We start from the raw sequence: 15337 nt of genomic DNA, 5'->3' as shown, positions 1-15337 counted from the left end.
GGGTCATCATGTGGGAACCTCCTTTCACCAGTGTTTCATCCAGTTGGTCCCACGACACCTCCAGGAGGCTAGACAGTGATCTCTGGTGTCCCAGAGACACTCCCCTAATGCCAGGTCTCACTGCTCCCCACACCGACCCAACAACCTCCTTTACCTTACTTACATATGGCTTTCTAAGCCCAAACAGCACTGCCATCTTCAAAAAACCTAGACTCTGTTTATGCAAGCTCCAGGTAGTGACTGTGCCGATACTAACCTTCCTAGCACATTCACCATACACTATTTCACACGCTACATACCATGGTTACGGTCGAAAAGTCCCTCCTATCGTCTTTTCCTAACCACTTTTCCTTGACCTCGATGGAAAATGTCATGAGGTCAAGGGAAGATGTGAAGGAGAATTCATAAGGACTTACAAAAAGACAACTGCGGTGCTGAGAGAATCCAACTGCACTTATATTGGGCTATGTAATTATGCAACGGTGGATGTTATTAGGCTCGTTCCAGATGAACTGCGCCTCGCCTGGAAAGAAGAGGAGAGGAGGCGGCTGCAGCAGGGGGCGGTGACAAAAAGCTGCGGTGAAGTTGGACAGTTTCCCGACAGTTTCCAGCAGCCTTCAGTCCGTACAAGGCTATTCAAGAGAAGACTGAGACACGGGGTCCAACATGGGGGGATTGCACACGCGCAGTAAAATCTGGTCTGCACTTCCTCAAAGGCTCAGTAGATGGCGTGAGACCACGGGAATAAAGGGGATGTGCATGCATGTCATTTTCACAGCTTATTACTGGACTGTCACTGGTGGCCTGCGTTGTGGGTGAGAATGACAGAGATGCAATTCCGACAAGTTCAGGCAGCAGCCGTCCAAAAGTCCAAACAGACTGCACCAAGCGCACTACTTGATCGCCTGATCCTGCGCTTTTTATCTAGCGCCCCTGCTGTCATCCTCCAGCATCGCAGCTCAAGTTACACTGCGCATGTGCAATCCCCCCATGTTTGACCCCGTGTCTCAGCCTTCTCTTGAATAGCCTTGAGTCCGTACAGGAAGTCACAGACACACTTACATCCTGTCTGGAATGATGTCAATTCATAAAAAAAGTGATCAGACCCATATATCAGTTTGTTTTCAGTCTATAGTTGTTTTAATTATGATAGATTAATTTTTTAAAATGCTTTACAGGTGATCTGTAGTTTATGTTCATGGTTTAACCTCCCATTTTACATGAATTCTCCTGGGGTGGGGTGCTCGCTGCAACCAGCTGGAAAGGAGTATTGAAAATGGTGAGCCAATTAATTTATTCTTTTCTATGAAGGAATTGAGGGACGCTATTATGGCAGGGGCAAACACCACCCCAGGGTGAGACAGACTATCTTATGAGCTGTTTAAACACCTGGATGACATAGTGTTGGAGGAAATCCCTGCTTTGTTAAACACAGTGTGGGAGTAGGGGTGCTTGCCGAAGGAATGGAAACATGCAGTAGTGGTTCCGATCTTGAAGCCAGGCAAGAAGGCGTCTGACCCTGGCTCATGTCAGCCTATACTTACAGCAGTGCTCTGTAAAATAATGGAGAGGATGGTTACCAATAGGCTAGTGCATGTATTGGAAACAAGAGGGCTCTTTGTTAATGTCCAGAATGGGTTCAGAAATGGACGATCCACAATGGAGTCAGTTACACTGCTGGATCAAGATATTAAAAAGGCGTTTAATAATAAAGAGGTGGTGGTGGGTGTATTCCTGGATATCGAGAAAGCTTATGACAGTCTGTGGAAGGAGGGATTACTGATTAAAATTTATGATCTTGGAATTAGGGGACGGGGAGGGTTTTTAAGGAAAAGAACTATACAAGTCCGGGTAGGTGGGGTCAGCTCTAAGGTAGTAGAAATAGAGAACGGTACACCACAGGGAAGTGTAATATCACCAGTTTTGTTTAACATGATGATAAATGACATTTTTGATAATATAGGAAGAGGATTTGGGCTTTCCTTGTTTGCTGATGATGGGGCCATTTGGAAAAGAGGACGAAATGTGGAATTTATTTTGAAACAGGTTCAAAAGGCACTACAGACTGTAGAGGAATGGGGGAATACATGGGGTTTTAGGATTTCAGTGTCCAAAACTAAATATATGATTTTTGGTTTTTAAAGAAAGTTACCGAATTTAGGGCTGAACTTATATGGGCTACAACTGAAAAAGGTGAAGGTTTTTAAATTTTGTGTTTGGTTTGAGGAGCGCATGTCATGGGTTGTGCACAGTGGAGAAATCTGAAAAAATCATTAACATCTTAAGAAGTCTGGCTGGGTGTGAGTGGGGAGCAGTCAGGGAAACATTGCGACTAATTTACCAGGCCATGATTACATCGGCTCTTGATTATGGGTGCTATGTGTATGGTGCTGCCTCAAAAACTGTGCTGGCTAGGTTGGACGTCATACAGGCAAAGGCCCTGAGACTCTGCTGTGGAGCCTTTAGAACCTCCCCAATCCCTGCACTAGTTATTGAAATGAGAGAAATGCCCCTATGGTTAAGGCGCATTAAGTTAGGATTACAGTACTGGATAAAAATTAGTAGGAGTGCTCAAACCTTCCCAGCTAGGTGTCTGTTACAAGAGGTGGAAGAAGGCAGGCATGAGCCATATATTGCCAGAATAAATAAGTGGGCAAGGAAACTGGGCATGGAACAGGGTGGCATAGTGGAACAAACAAGCTGGGTATCAATACCACCGTGGGTAATGCAGGACTTAAACATCAAGCTGTGCTTTCTTCAAGACAAGAAAGAGGTGAACATAATACAAGAATATCTCAACTCAGTCAGGGAGGAGAAGCTGATAATATACACAGATGGTTCTAAGGATCCAGAGAGTGGGAAAGCAGGATTTGGGGTGTACGTAGATCAGTTAAGACTCAAGTTTGATCAGCGTATCTCAGATGGAAGTTCTATTTTTACTGCAGAATTACTGGCAATTCTCTGGGCTCTGAGGTGGACTGAGGAAGAAAGACCAAAATCAGTTCTGATTTGCTCGGACTCAGCAGCAGCTCTAATGGCTATAAGAGGAGGTATATCGAAAGCTCGGCCGGATCTTGTTAAAAAATTATTGTATGTATTTTTTCGAGTAGAAAAGAATGGGTGTGAAGTCATGTTTTGTTGGGTTCCTGGACATGCTGGAGTTGAGGGAAATGAAATCACCGATTCTATAGCAAAGGCAACCCTGCAGAAAGAAGTAGTAGACTTTAATATATCTCCAGGAAGAGTGGAACTGAGAGAGAAAATCAAAGAGGGTGTGGAAAAAGAAAGGCAGGAACTGTGGGAAAAGGAGACTAAAGGAAGGTATTATTTTTCTTTACAGCCTTTGGTTAGAAAAATTAGTTATAGCTCTGGAACTCGAAGTGAATCTATTAACATCTGCAGACTGAGGCTTGGGCATTGTGGATTAGGCTAAATCATTATCTGCATATTATGGGGCAGCATCCTGATGGACTATGTGAATGTGGGCGATCAGAAACAATTAAACATTTTTTATGGAATGTCAGATGTATAGAATAGAGAGGATGTCTTTCTATAAGAAGCTGGCAGAACTGGGTGTGGAGACATTTTCTATTAAAGCTATTTTTGGCCAGGGTGAGAACCACCAGATGATAACAAAAGCAGCCTTACAGTTCCTGCGTGAAGCAGGGCTGTATATGAAGATTTAAATAGACTCTGTCCAGTAGAGGGAAGTGATACGCCAAGTAGCGTCAAAACTGCCGGAAATCGAGAAGAAGAAGGGGGGGGGGGAAGTCATTACAGTGCGCATGAGCACTGGGCTAAATCGGAAAGCTGGCGGCAAGATCAGGCATGTTTAGGGAGTTGGACAGGTGTTAGTCATTGTGCAGTTACAGCGACCAAAGCAAGCAGTAGTAACTGCTCGCTTTACGGCATTTAGACATTTAAAACTGTTTGACAGTTTACCGAAGCTACGAGGAGTTTTTATAAAGTGCGTCATATTTAGCACAACGGTAACGTTAGTTAGGTGACGAATGCTGCTGCTGCTGCTGCTGGTCGAAGCTAGGAGACAATAATGCCTTCACTAACTCTGAACGGAGTGACAGTGAATTTCCCATTTCCTCCATATGACTGTCAGAAGGACTACATGAGCAAAGTGATTGAGTGTCTTCAGAAGGTAACGTTAAGTATTGCTGAGAGTTACACCTGTTTTTGTAATGTTTCTTAGCTAGACAGTAGTGCAGGAAGTCATTCATTGAAATTGGGGTGACGTTTAAGTTACAGTCAAAAACGTAAAAAACGTAGTTTTTGAAGTGAGAGCTCCGTGCTTTACAGTCCTCTGTGTCAAGGGCGGAAATTCCATATCATTGTTATGTGTGCGTCAAGGGCGGAAATTCCATATCGTTGTGTGTGTGTGGGGGGGGGAGGGGGGGGAGGGGGGGGGACAGCTCTTATTAATACAGCGGACCCTATATGAAGGTTTTTAATATGTTCAACCTGCATTACCAAGATCAAATTAGTGATGGGCAGTTCAGTTCATTAAAAAAATTCATTCAAAAGATTCGTTCTCCGAATCGTTCAGCGCTTGGTGGGAGGAGCCCTGACTGTGTAGTCTGACTCACTGAACTGATACACGGCTGAACGATTCATGATTCAGTTCAGTTCACGGCTTCCGGGAGTGCTGAGTCTTATTACTGGCCAGCCTAACATTTTAAATTTGTTTATCTGGAAACTAAGTCTGTTAAAACAATGGGGAGGTGTGTGATTGTGTTCAGTGGCTTGACTCTTGACTACATTAGCCGTTAGCTTGGAGAAAACGGTCCCTCTGAAAGTGTGTCGCTGAGAAGAAATGATTTGAATCACTCAGGGATCAGGGTTACGTCGTTCACGGAGTGATTCGTTCCCCGAGTGATTCGTTCTCCGAGTGATTTGTTCACCAAGTGATTTGTCACGCAGTAGGCAGTCCCTCCCTGCACCCTGGCTGCCTCGTGACTCACAAGTGATTCATCGTTCGCACGGAGCTCAACTGAGCTGAGAAATAAACGAATCAGTTCCAGAAGTGATTCAGTTCAGTACGTTCACTCAACATATTCGTTCTTTTGAACGATTCATTCGCGAATGACAGAACACTACATCAAATATGGGTGTCGTTTTTCTTATTACGAAGACTGAAAATCACGATGAAGATGGTTTCAGTATGAATTTATCTTGTCATCACATATTTATGTGGTCATCCAATAAATGTCTTTCATTTTTATCTCTGCTACAATGCTTCACATGAATATAAATCTCTAAATAAATGCAAGTTTGTAGGCAGAATAAATAATAAATCCTTCACTGAACAACCCTATGAAGGCTGCCAGAGAAGTGTTCACTGTAATTATGTTTTTTTTTTTTAATCAAGTCTTCATTTATTTAAAAGATTATGAACAAAATCCCACCATGGCAACCACTTTTAATTAGGGGTCGACCAATAGTGGATTTTTAAAGGCTGATATAATAACGATAGTTTGGAGTAGGAAAAAAAAACGGATTAGCATTCGCGGAGTTGTAGTCTGAGTGGGCGGAAGTTCGCTGCAGAGATCAGCCTCTCACTGGGCAGAACAAGCCACCCGCTGAAGTCCCGCCCTACCACCTCCGGTTGTGTAGCAGTTTTCAACCGTTTTCAACATGTCCTTTACTAACTTTTGCGGTGTTTGATCTTGCGGGGATGTAGCCATTTTTCTGTCATGTTTCGCGTCCTGTAGGTGATATTTTTGTGGGCGTGTTACACCAAAACCTGTTTCCCCCCGGCAATATTTTTGCAAGTGCACCATTGCTGTGGCACCGCCCAGAACGATTGTGATTGGTTGAAAGAAGTACAAGCAGCCGGGGCGTTTTTTTTTTCTCCAATCTCACAGTGAGAGTCGGTCCAGCCAGACCTTTCTTTTCTTGAGAAAGGTCTGGTGAGCGAGACTAGCGGAGTTGTATTACATTTTCAAAATGTGGGTTCTGTGCACTTCAAGTGTATGTAAAAATCCTCCAATCCCCCAACAAGTTTTCTGGATTAAAAAACTACACTGAAGGGGGCGCTGCTGAGCTTTAATGGAGTGGGACGTAGGTTTAGAAGTTCCTGCCGATTTTGTTTAAAATTGTATTTCATCTGTGCTTTTTGGTCACATATTTAGTCTTGTCTTACTCCGCAGTACTTTTTGTTGGGAAGTTTAACTCTGGACTGCGTAAAATATCTGGAAAGAACTCTAAGACTCGCAGTACTATTCAGACACAACTGAGGCCTGGTCTACAAACCACGACCACATCCTCGAGTGAGCCGTCAGCTCCTGCAGAGGCCGCCTTGACGCACGCTAACCCTGAAACCGCTGCCCTCAAGCTCGAGTTGCTGGCCTCGCTGAGGAAAGATATTGCTGATATTTTTAAAAAGGAACTCCAGGATACTCTTGGGGATGCTCTGTCTACTATCAAGCTCGACCTGCAAGCGGTGAAGACACAGCAGGCTAATGATAAAGCTGCTACCGATGCTACCATGTCCATGCTAAAAGGTACAGTCGGAGAGATGGACCATGCACTCACTGAGTGCTCCGATGACATCGCCGTGATGAAAACTACTATCAAGTGCCCCACAGCTAACATAGCCAAGCTGGAAAATAAATGTGAAGACTTGGAATCCAGATCGCAGCGTAACAACATTAGGATAGTGGGAGTACCGGAGGGTCCTGACACCTGTACCACTGCTGCTGTAGCCGCCTTACTGAAGGAAGCATTCGATCTGGTAAAGGAACTGCTTTTGGACCGGTCTCACCGGACCCTCCAACCCAAACCCAAGCCTGGTGATCATCCACGAGCCATTGTGTGCAGATTTCATTATCACAGTGACTGTGTTGACATTTTGCGCCACGCTAGAGAGCTCCGACAGATTAAAGTCAGAGGCCTGACCATCTCAGTCTTCCCTGACCACACTGCCAAGATAGCTCGGGCTCGAGCTGCATTCAACGAGGTCAGGCGCCAACTTCGTGGCATTGACGGTGCTCAGTATGGTCTGATTCATCCAGCGCGACTTCGCATCACATACAACGGTGTTGAGAAGGACTTTGTTTCAGCGGAGGAAGCCAGCGACAATGTCAAAACCTTGATTTCTGGGTGAGATCCAATAGCTTTTCAGATCTGTGTTCTATTATTGCTTAGAGTTTGTGGACTCACTAGCCTTAATTCTCAACCTGTGCAGTATTAGGTGGTTTTCTGGTTTGTTGCACTAACTAGGTTAGTGTCACTATTGTTTGTTTATAGCAGGCAATTTTTTCCCGCAATCTTACTGGATACTGTTATATAACAAGACTATACCATATTTTGTATTTTTGTACTTCAGATCAGATCAACACTACCTCATTTTATGTTCTCTGCATCTATTTGTACAGTACTTAGGGCCTACTGTTATTTGTTAATTGGTATTTTCATGTGCTTTACTGTATCCATGTGACCTACAGTACAGGCCAAAAGTTTGGACACACCTTCTCATTCAATGCGTTTTCTTTATTTTCATGACTATTTACATTGTAGATTCTCACTGAAGGCATCAAAACTATGAATGAACACATGTGGAGTTATGTACTTAACAAAAAAAGGTGAAATAACTGAAAACATGTTTTATATTCTAGTTTCTTCAAAATAGCCACCCTTTGCTCTGATTACTGCTTTGCACACTCTTGGCATTCTCTCCATGAGCTTCAAGAGGTAGTCACCTGAAATGGTTTCCACTTCACAGGTGTGCCTTATCAGGGTTAATTAGTGGGATTTCTTGCTTTATCAATGGGGTTGGGACCATCAGTTGTGTTGTGCAGAAGTCAGGTTAATACACAGCCGACAGCCCTATTGGACAACTGTTAAAATTCATATTATGGCAAGAACCAATCAGCTAACTAAAGAAAAACCAGTGGCCATCATTACTTTAAGAAATGAAGGTCAGTCAGTCCGGAAAATTGCAAAAACTTTAAATGTGTCCCCAAGTGGAGTCGCAAAAACCATCAAGCGCTACAACCAAACTGGCACACATGAGGACCGACCCAGGAATGGAAGACCAAGAGTCACCTCTGCTTCTGAGGATAAGTTCATCCGAGTCACCAGCCTCAGAAATCGCAAGTTAACAGCAGCTCAGATCAGAGACCAGATGAGAATGCCACACAGAGTTCTAGCAGCAGACCCATCTCTAGAACAACTGTTAAGAGGAGACTGCGCGAATCAGGCCTTCATGGTCAAATAGCTGCTAGGTAACCACTGCTAAGGAGAGGCAACAAGCAGAAGAGATTTGTTTGGGCCAAGAAACACAAGGAATGGACATTAGACCAGTGGAAATCTGTGCTTTGGTCTGATGAGTCCAAATTTGAGATCTTTGGTTCCAACCGCCATGTCTTTGTGAGACGCAGAAAAGGTGAACGGATGGATTCCACATGCCTGGTTCCCACTGTGAAGCATGGAGGAGGAGGTGTGATGGTGTGGGGGTGTTTTGCTGGTGACACTGTTGGGGATTTATTCAAAATTGAAGGCACACTGAACCAGCATGGCTACCACAGCATCCTGCAACGACACGCCATCCCATCTGGTTTGCGTTTAGTTGGACGATCATTTATTTTTCAACAGGACAATGACCCCAAACACACCTCCAGGCTGTGTAAGGGCTATTTGACCAAGAAGGAGAGTGATGGAGTGCTGCGGCAGATGACCTGGCCTCCACAGTCACCGGACCTGAACCCAATCCAGATGGTTTGGGGTGAGCTGGACCGCAGAGTGAAGGCAAAGGGGCCAACAAGTGCTAAACACCTCTGGGAACTCCTTCAAGACTGTTGGAAAACCATTTCAGGTGACTACCTCTTGAAGCTCATGGAGAGAATGCCAAGAGTGTGCAAAGCAGTAATCAGAGCAAAGGGTGGCTATTTTGAAGAAACTAGAATATAAAACATGTTTTCAGTTATTTCACCTTTTTTTGTTAAGTACATAACTCCACATGTGTTCATTCATAGTTTTGATGCCTTCAGTGAGAATCTACAATGTAAATAGTCATGAAAATAAAGAAAACGCATTGAATGAGAAGGTGTGTCCAAACTTTTGGCCTGTACTGTACACCTGCTCTACTTTATTCCTCTTTACCTACAAAACCTTCTCTATATACTGATAATCGAGTGGTTCTTAACACACTCAAGATCTGGTATCAATTTAGACGGAACTTTAAATTTGTAGCTGCATCTTCCTTGGGTCCTTTAAATAACAATCATTTATTTCCTCCATCACTTTCGGACTCAACATTTTCAGTGTGGTATGACAAGGGTATTACACAATTCAAATATTTATATGTATCAGAATCAGAATCAGAAATACTTTATTGATCCCCGAGGGGAAATTATTTATGTTACAAGTGCTCCTTGCAAGAGAGGAAAGATAGGTGAAAATATAAGAAATTTAAACAGTAGTATTAACAAATATATAGTTAAATAAACAGGAATTATTAACAAACATAAACGTAAATATATATATATATATATATACACACACACACACACACACACACACACACATACAGTACAGGCCAAAAGTTTGGACACACCTTCTCATTCAATGCGTTTTCTTTATTTTCATGACTATTTACATTGTAGATTCTCACTGAAGGCATCAAAACTATGAATGAACACATGTGGAGTTATGTACTTAACAAAAAAAGGTGAAATAACTGAAAACATGTTTTATATTCTAGTTTCTTCAAAATAGCCACCCTTTGCTCTGATTACTGCTTTGCACACTCTTGGCATTCTCTCGATCAGCTTCAAGAGGTAGTCACCTAAAATGGTTTTCCAACAGTCTTGAAGGAGTTCCCAGAGGTGTTTAGCACTTGTTGGCCCCTTTGCCTTCACTCTGCGGTCCAGCTCACCCCAAACCATCTCGATTGGGTTCAGGTCCGGTAACTGTGGAGGCCAGGTCATCTGCCGCAGCACTCCATCACTCTCCTTCTTGGTCAAATAGCCCTTACACAGCCTGGAGGTGTGTTTGGGGTCATTGTCCTGTTGAAAAATAAATGATCGTCCAACTAAACGCAAACCGGATGGGATGGCATGTCGCTGCAGGATGCTGTGGTAGCCATGCTGGTTCAGTGTGCCTTCAATTTTGAATAAATCCCCAACAGTGTCACCAGCAAAACACTCCCACACCATCACACCTCCTCCTCCATGCTTCACAGTGGGAACCAGGCATGTGGAATCCATCCGTTCACCTTTTCTGCGTCTCACAAAGACACGGCGGTTGGAACCAAAGATCTCAAATTTGGACTCATCAGACCAAAGCACAGATTTCCACTGGTCTAATGTCCATTCCTTGTGTTTCTTGGCCCAAACAAATCTCTTCTGCTTGTTGCCTCTCCTTAGCAGTGGTTTCCTAGCAGCTATTTGACCATGAAGGCCTGATTGGCGCAGTCTCCTCTTAACAGTTGTTCTAGAGATGGGTCTGCTGCTAGAACTCTGTGTGGCATTCATCTGGTCTCTGATCTGAGCTGCTGTTAACTTGCGATTTCTGAGGCTGGTGACTCGGATGAACTTATCCTCAGAAGCAGAGGTGACTCTTGGTCTTCCTTTCCTGGGTCGGTCCTCATGTGTGCCAGTTTGGTTGTAGCGCTTGATGGTTTTTGCGACTCCACTTGGGGACACATTTAAAGTTTTTGCAATTTTCCGGACTGACTGACCTTCATTTCTTAAAGTAATGATGGCCACTGGTTTTTCTTTAGTTAGCTGATTGGTTCTTGCCATAATATGAATTTTAACAGTTGTCCAATAGGGCTGTCGGCTGTGTATTAACCTGACTTCTGCATAACACAACTGATGGTCCCAACCCCATTGATAAAGCAAGAAATTCCACTAATTAACCCTGATAAGGCACACCTGTGAAGTGGAAACCATTTTAGGTGACTACCTTTTGAAGCTCGTCGAGAGAATGCAAAGAGTGTGCAAAGCAGTAATCAGAGCAAAGGGTGGCTATTTTGAAGAAACTAGAAATAAAACATGTTTTCAGTTATTTCACTTTTTTTTGTTAAGTACATAACTCCACATGTGTTCATTCATAGTTTTGATGCCTTCAGTGAGAATCTACAATGTAAATAGTCATGAAAATAAAGAAAACGCATTGAATGAGAAGGTGTGTCCAAACTTTTGGCCTGTACTGTATATATTGTAAACTGAACAAGATTATTTACACAAACGGAATATATACAGTCAGGGTGAATGGGGTTATTGCACAAGTTAAATTAAATTAATGCAGTGTGTGGAAAAAGTCTCAGGGCCACTCAGAGGGAGGAGTTGTACAGTTTGATGGCCACAGGCAGGAATGATTTCCTGTGGCGCTCAGTGGTACATCTTGGTGGTATGAGTCTCCCACTGAAAGTACTCTTGTGCCTGACCAGCACATGGTGGAGTGGGTGTGAGACATTGTCCAAGATAGTTCGTAGCTTAGACAGCATCCTCCTCTCTGACACCACCATCAGAGAGTCACACTCCGTTCCCACAACGTCACTGGCCTTGCGGATCAGTTTGTTGAGTCTGTTGGCGTCCGCCACCCTCAGCCTGCTGCCCCAGCACACAACAGCATAGAGGATAGCACTGGCCACCACAGACTCATAGAAAATCCTGAGCATAGTCCGGCAGATGTTGAAGGACCTCAGTCGCCTCAGAAAATAGAGATGGCTCTGGCCCTTCCTGTAGAGAGCGTTAGTGTTCTTAACCCAGTCCAGTTTATTGTCAATGTGTACCCCCAGGTACTTATAGTCCTCTACAATGTCCACACTGACCCCTTGGATGGAAACAGGGGTCACCGGTGTCTTGGTCCTCCTCAGATCCACAGCCAGTTCCTTTGTCTTTGCCACGTTGAGCTGCAGATGGTTCTGCTCACACCATGTGACAAAGTTATCCACAACAGCCCTGTACTCATCCTCATCACCCTTGCTGATACATCCAACTATGTGGTGAAGATGGTGTCTTTGATAGTTTTGCCAATTTGTCATCTCGCTACGGCCTCCCTGTTACTCATCTGTTTCGCTATTTTCAAACTCGCAATTTTGTTAGTGTTTCCCTAATTTCCCCTCTTTACCTCCAGAACAGCGGTGGGAAACCATGCTATCATTTGTTCCTCATCACAGAGGAATCATTTCAAAGTTGTATGATATTATCTTGGCTTTTAGCAACCACTCAAATGCTAAACTTAAGTGTACATGGGAAGAGGAACTGGGAATACAAATACATGAGGAGTCCTGGGAACAGGCCATAGAGAGGATACGATCTACCACCTCTTGTGCTCGCCTTGGTCTTATTCAATTTAAGGTCTTACACAGGGTGCATTTCTCTAAATCTAGACTATCTGAACTGTATCCGGAAGTGGAAGACAAATGTGATAAATGCCATGGCTCTCCTTGTCACCTTAGCCACATGTTTTTTCTTTGTCCTGATCTGAAAGGTTTCTGGGCGGGTTATTTTACTATTATGTCCACTGTTCTTGGGGTAAATCTCCAACCTTGCCCTCTGATTGCTATATTTGGGATTCCTGACCCCTCACTTTCACTTAACTCTACACAAAAGGACATTATAGCTTTCACATCCTTACTAGCAAGACGTTCCTTATTGTTGCATTGGAAGTCTGCTAAATATCCTTATATCTCCCGGTGGCTCAAAGACATAATGTTTTTTTTAAAACTTGAGAAAATTAAATACACGTTGAAAAGATGTACAGTTAAATTTTTCCACAAATGGCAACCCTTTATTTCCTATTTCACCAATTTAGAGGTACTACCCAATTGAATGTGTGCCTGTTATAGTTGTACCTTTTTATATTGCATACACGACCAGTAATATGTGTGTTGGTCATGATGAGCTGAGTGGGGGCGTGGGTGGGGGGTTGTTCATTGTTTATTACACTGTACTCTGTAATTTAATTTAATTATTTTCTTCTACATTCTTATCAGAGGGTTTTTGTTTTGTTTTGTTTTTTGGTTATTTTTGTTTTTATATGTGTATATGTGACTGTGTACATATGCATATATGTTCTTAAAAAAAAAGAAAGGAAAAGGTCAATTGTATTTCTGTGATTGGAAGTATCGTATTGTATTTTTCAATAAACATATTTGGAAAAAAACAAAAGCTACACTGGACTTCTTGTCGGCATGAGGGTGAGTAAGTACTCTATGTATTTTCATTCTAAAGTGGCCATTTCCTGTAAAGCAACACTTACCTTTCTGGAAATTTTACACTTTTCTTTGTTTAGGTTAAGATGCTATAAATAAGCCGATGGCACACTGAAATGTAAGCGAATTCCACCGGGGATACAAACTCAAAATTATACCATTCTCATATGTTTCTAAGAAAACTCCGACCAATCACTGCATTTGGACTGAATGCAATGATTGGTCGGAGTATTCTCCTGTCCTGTCTGTCTTCCCCACGTGGAGGCCTCCGACAAACACAATCACTCGCGTAACATCCCCCCCACACCCTCCACTCCTGAGTCTGTGAGACAACAAATATGCTAGTAACAGGGACACTTGTGGATATAAATTAGTAACTTGAGATGACCATGGATTCGCCTGGAGCTGTCCTGAAGGGAAGACGCTGGCAGCGCTGTGACAGGAAGCGGGGGAAGTGCGGAGGGGTTAGCTCTATGCTAACAGCTAACCCCATCAAACCAGCTGTTCCCAGCGGCCTTCTGGCGAATGTCCGCTCGCTGGACACGAAATGGATTACATACGACTGTGGAGATCCACTCACTGAGGAGTGAGGGACTGCTGCGTCCTTGTGTTCACTGAGGCATCGATGAATTGTAACATACCAGACTCCGGTGTTGAGCTAACGGGGCTAACACTACATAGAGCAGACAGGGAAGCTGCATCATCTGGTAAGCTCCGTGGTGTATACACAAACAATTCATGGTGCTGTGATGTGAAGAGGATCTCCCAGTTCTGCTCTCAGGATGTGGAGTTTTTGACTGTGAAATGTCGACCCTTTTCATCTCACTATTGTGCTATATGTTCTTTCTTGTATGTTACACAAATTGTTTTTAAATGTTTTGTTTCTTTTTGCTTGGGGTATGTAAAATGTCAGTTTGTTTTTTTTGTGCTGCGCATGAAAATGACAAAGAAGTTCAGTTCAGTTCATAATGTTGTATATGACAACACAGCATCCAGTCCAAATTTTTTTTTCACATGTGCGAAACTTTTTTGTATGCTTGCAAAGCACAGCCTGCTGGGATGTTTCTATGTATCTACTGGCTAGGGCTCTTTAGGACTAAGTACATACAGTACATTTGTGCACAGTAATGAGCAGGTGAAATGTCTGTCTAGCTTACATATGAGGTGTCTCAAGATTTAGGATAATACAATTTTATTGAACAGATGAAAGTAAAAAGTCACTTGACATGCTGCTGTTTTGTGCTATGACCTATTAAAGTGCTGGAAGTTTGAATTTACGTGACAACTCCTGAATGCAACACAGGCTCCGCTCCAACTGAGTGTACGTACAGTGCCGTGCTGCACTGCTGTGCGAGCAGCGTGTTTGTCTGTGCATAACAGCAGTCTGTTGATGGTTATTTATACACGGTCCATAACAATAACTATGTCAGCTAACAAACTGCGCTGGGCTCAGGTCAGGTTTGGTCAGGAAAATGCTCTAGCGTGCTCACCTGTGTGTGTGTGTGTGGCAGAACTCCGCTGTGCGCGATACAGAGAGTAGAGGAGAATTGTTAACGCGTGACCATGTAGAGACAGAAATGACACGATGACATAACACAATAAATAGTAGGCTATATTGTTGTGTTATATGAAGCATCCGTCACGCAAAATAATATAACTCTAGTTTATGAAGAGATAAGATGGAGCCCTCTCCACGCTTTACTCACAAGTGTGTGAATTGACCTGGATATGAAGCGTCCGTAGAATGGTTTGTCTCGGCCAGCAGCCAAAATTTACAAGAATTTGCCAAATTTTAAGATTTGTGGCACATTAAGATAAACAGACAACACGCAGACAACTTTTAGGTTTTTGTTAACAAGCTGTTTGCTTACTTAACAAGCACGCTGTGGTCACTGGTCATAACAAACATGCACACTCCGACAAGGAGGTTATTTTTTTTTGGCTTTTTAACTCGTGAGGGTTTTACTGCACTTAGAATCACGCTTGCCGCTTATATCCAGGTGGACTTCTCACGCCTCCTTTCCCCTGCAGCATCTGCACATGCTGCGCCTGCCGTCTGACTCTCGCTCTCTCGCTCCCTCTAGCAGCCCCTCCCCTCAGCGAACAGAGAGAGAGAGAGAGAGAGAGAGAGAGAGAGAGAGAGAGAGAGAGAGAGAGAGA

At 43.4% G+C, this 15337-nt stretch overlaps 1 protein-coding gene across 5 annotated transcripts in view; it reads left to right on the top strand.

Moving 5' to 3' along the window:
• Positions 1–3770: 3770 nt before the first annotated feature.
• Positions 3771–15337, top strand: part of rtel1 (regulator of telomere elongation helicase 1) — a 97215-nt gene continuing 85648 nt past the window's right edge. For 4 of the 5 annotated variants that reach the window (XM_033630055.2, XM_033630054.2, XM_033630053.2 and 1 more), the window contains exon 1: positions 3771–4153. Coding sequence is in view for 3 of the 5 variants with exons in the window: in XM_033630054.2 (XP_033485945.1) it covers positions 4052–4153 (102 nt within the window). In the remaining 2 variants the exon portion in view is untranslated. Of the gene's footprint in view, positions 4154–13273; positions 13885–15337 lie in introns of those variants that run through there. The other variant, XM_078170345.1, reaches the window with a different exon arrangement.

Source organism: Epinephelus lanceolatus, chromosome 8, assembly GCF_041903045.1.
Source record: "Epinephelus lanceolatus isolate andai-2023 chromosome 8, ASM4190304v1, whole genome shotgun sequence".
Classification (NCBI taxonomy): domain Eukaryota; kingdom Metazoa; phylum Chordata; class Actinopteri; order Perciformes; family Serranidae; genus Epinephelus; species Epinephelus lanceolatus.
The sequence above is the reverse complement of the archived record's forward strand: the minus strand, read 5'-3'. Positions and strand labels throughout refer to the sequence as shown.